Raw genomic sequence first — 1,978 nt, forward strand, 5'->3', positions numbered from 1 at the left:
ACAAACAAACTGTTCCCACTGCAGCTCACTGGTCAAACAGGTTAAACTGGTGTGAACGGTCACTTGGACTCAAAGAGGTTTCTTAGAACGTCTTCTGCAGGTTTCCTGCTTCCTGAAACGTTCCTGTAGTTCATAGTAGTTAGTCCTGTAGTTCTCTGCTCCTGATGTCGTACTGTACCAGTCTGTGTGTGTGTGTGTGTGTTTGTGTGTGTGTGTGTGTGTGTACACTTGTATTGTACCAGTCTGTGTGTGTGTGTGTGTGTGTGTGTGTACTTGTATTGTACCAGTCTCTGTGTGTGTGTGTGTGTGTGTATTGATCAGGCTGGTGATTGATGACGGCACAGGTGAGGCACACATCTGGTTCTCAGGTGTTCTGGTTCGTCCTCTGCTGGGATTGGCTGATTCGCAGTGGGAGGGGCTTCAGCGAGCGCTCAGGGTCAGAGGTCACATCAGAGTGTACCCCAGGGGGCGGAGCCTGGTCAGTACCACTTCCTGTCTTACATCAGTCTGTGTGTGAGTGAGTGCACACACATTTACCTGTCTGTCTCTCTCTCTCTCAGGCGTGTGTACTTTCCTGTCTCTCTCTCTCCCTCAGGTGTGCGTACTTACCTGTCTGTCTCTCTCTCTCCCTCAGGTGTGCATACTTACCTGTCTCTCTCTCTCTCAGGTGTGTGTACTTACCTGTCTGTCTCTCCCTCAGGTGAGTGACTCTGCCGACCCTCTCCTCCACTTCCTGTTGTGTGTGTGCAGCAGTGACGCTGTGTGTCGTCAGCTCTGTCTCACCTGCAGGAGAGACGTGAGGTGGAGATCAGCAGGTAACGATGTGACACCTGTTAGCTCGGCAGGCTAATGCAGCGCTAACCTCACCTGGACGGCACCTGCAGAGCGGCGGCCATGTTGATGAAGGTCGTGTTGTTTGTTTCAGAGATGAAGAGGTTCAGTCGTGGAGACCGAGACTTCATGACCAGGATGACTCCGCCCCTACAGCTCACCTGTCTGCACGTCAGCACGGACTGAGCTCACCTCACCTGTGCTGGCCTCACCTGTACACATCAGCACGGACTGACACACAGACAGGAAGTCAGCAGCAGGAAGAGGCGGAGTCAGCTCCTCTGCAGTCTCTCAGCTGGTTTCAATTAAATTCATGTTTACAGAAGAAACTGTTTAATATTCAGTTTATTTATTAAACCTTGAATGAACAGCTCACCTGCCTGTTGTCATGGCGACACAGTGAACCCGGCAGGTAGGCTGACCTGGGATCAGTTTTAAAGGGTAAAACAACCTGAAAGCAGCGACTGATGAGAAGCAGAAGAGCAGATTGTAGAATGAAGCGTCCAAACTCAAGGATTCAGTCACTCTGGGGTTTAGCAACAAAGATGGACAATCTGAATTTTATTCTTGTTGTGTGAACTAGTCTAGCCTTAACTAGCCTTAACTAGTCTTAACTAGCCTCAACTAGCCTTAACTAGCCTCAATTAGCCTCAATTAGCCTTAACTAGCCTCAACTAGCCTTAACAAGCCTTAACTAGCCTCAACTAGTCTTAACTAGTCTTAACTAGCCGTAACAAGCCTCAACAAACCATAAGTCTCCCATCATCCTCCTCTCCACCCACCTCGGCCTCACTGGAACAGCTCTTTGCTGGTTCCAGACCTACCTATCTAACCGGAAACAGTTTATCACCATTGATGGATCCACTTCCCACCCTGCCCCAGTTAACCATGGGGTGCCACAAGGCTCCGTCCTTGGTCCCCTCCTCTTCATCATTTACATGATACATTACATCCAGATAATCCGCCGCCATGGTCTGCAGTTCCACTGCTACGCTGATGACACTCAGCTGTACCTCAACACCTCACCATCCACCCAGCTCCCTCCACAGTCCCTCGTCAGCTTCCTCCGTGAATTCAAAACCTGGATGACCTCTAAGAGCTCTTGGTCGTGGCTCCCAGGGTGTTGCTCCAGAAGGTTGGAGATCTT

General features: G+C 50.2%; 1 protein-coding gene across 8 annotated transcripts in view; it reads left to right on the forward strand.

Moving 5' to 3' along the window:
• ctc1 (CTS telomere maintenance complex component 1) overlaps nucleotides 1–1,160 on the forward strand; it is a 13,017-nt gene extending 11,857 nt beyond the window's left edge. For 2 of the 8 annotated variants that reach the window (XR_011585951.1, XR_011585952.1), the window contains exons 22-23: nucleotides 701–815; nucleotides 926–935. Coding sequence is in view for 6 of the 8 variants with exons in the window: in XM_070854941.1 (XP_070711042.1) it covers nucleotides 243–478; nucleotides 701–815; nucleotides 926–1,017 (443 nt within the window). In the remaining 2 variants the exon portion in view is untranslated. Of the gene's footprint in view, nucleotides 1–242; nucleotides 479–700; nucleotides 816–925 lie in introns of those variants that run through there. The other 6 variants (XM_070854940.1, XM_070854941.1, XM_070854942.1 and 3 more) reach the window with 6 other exon arrangements.
• The last annotated feature ends 818 nt before the right edge of the window (nucleotides 1,161–1,978 follow it).

This window comes from Pempheris klunzingeri, chromosome 23 (assembly GCF_042242105.1).
Source record: "Pempheris klunzingeri isolate RE-2024b chromosome 23, fPemKlu1.hap1, whole genome shotgun sequence".
NCBI classification, from domain to species: Eukaryota; Metazoa; Chordata; class Actinopteri; order Acropomatiformes; family Pempheridae; genus Pempheris; species Pempheris klunzingeri.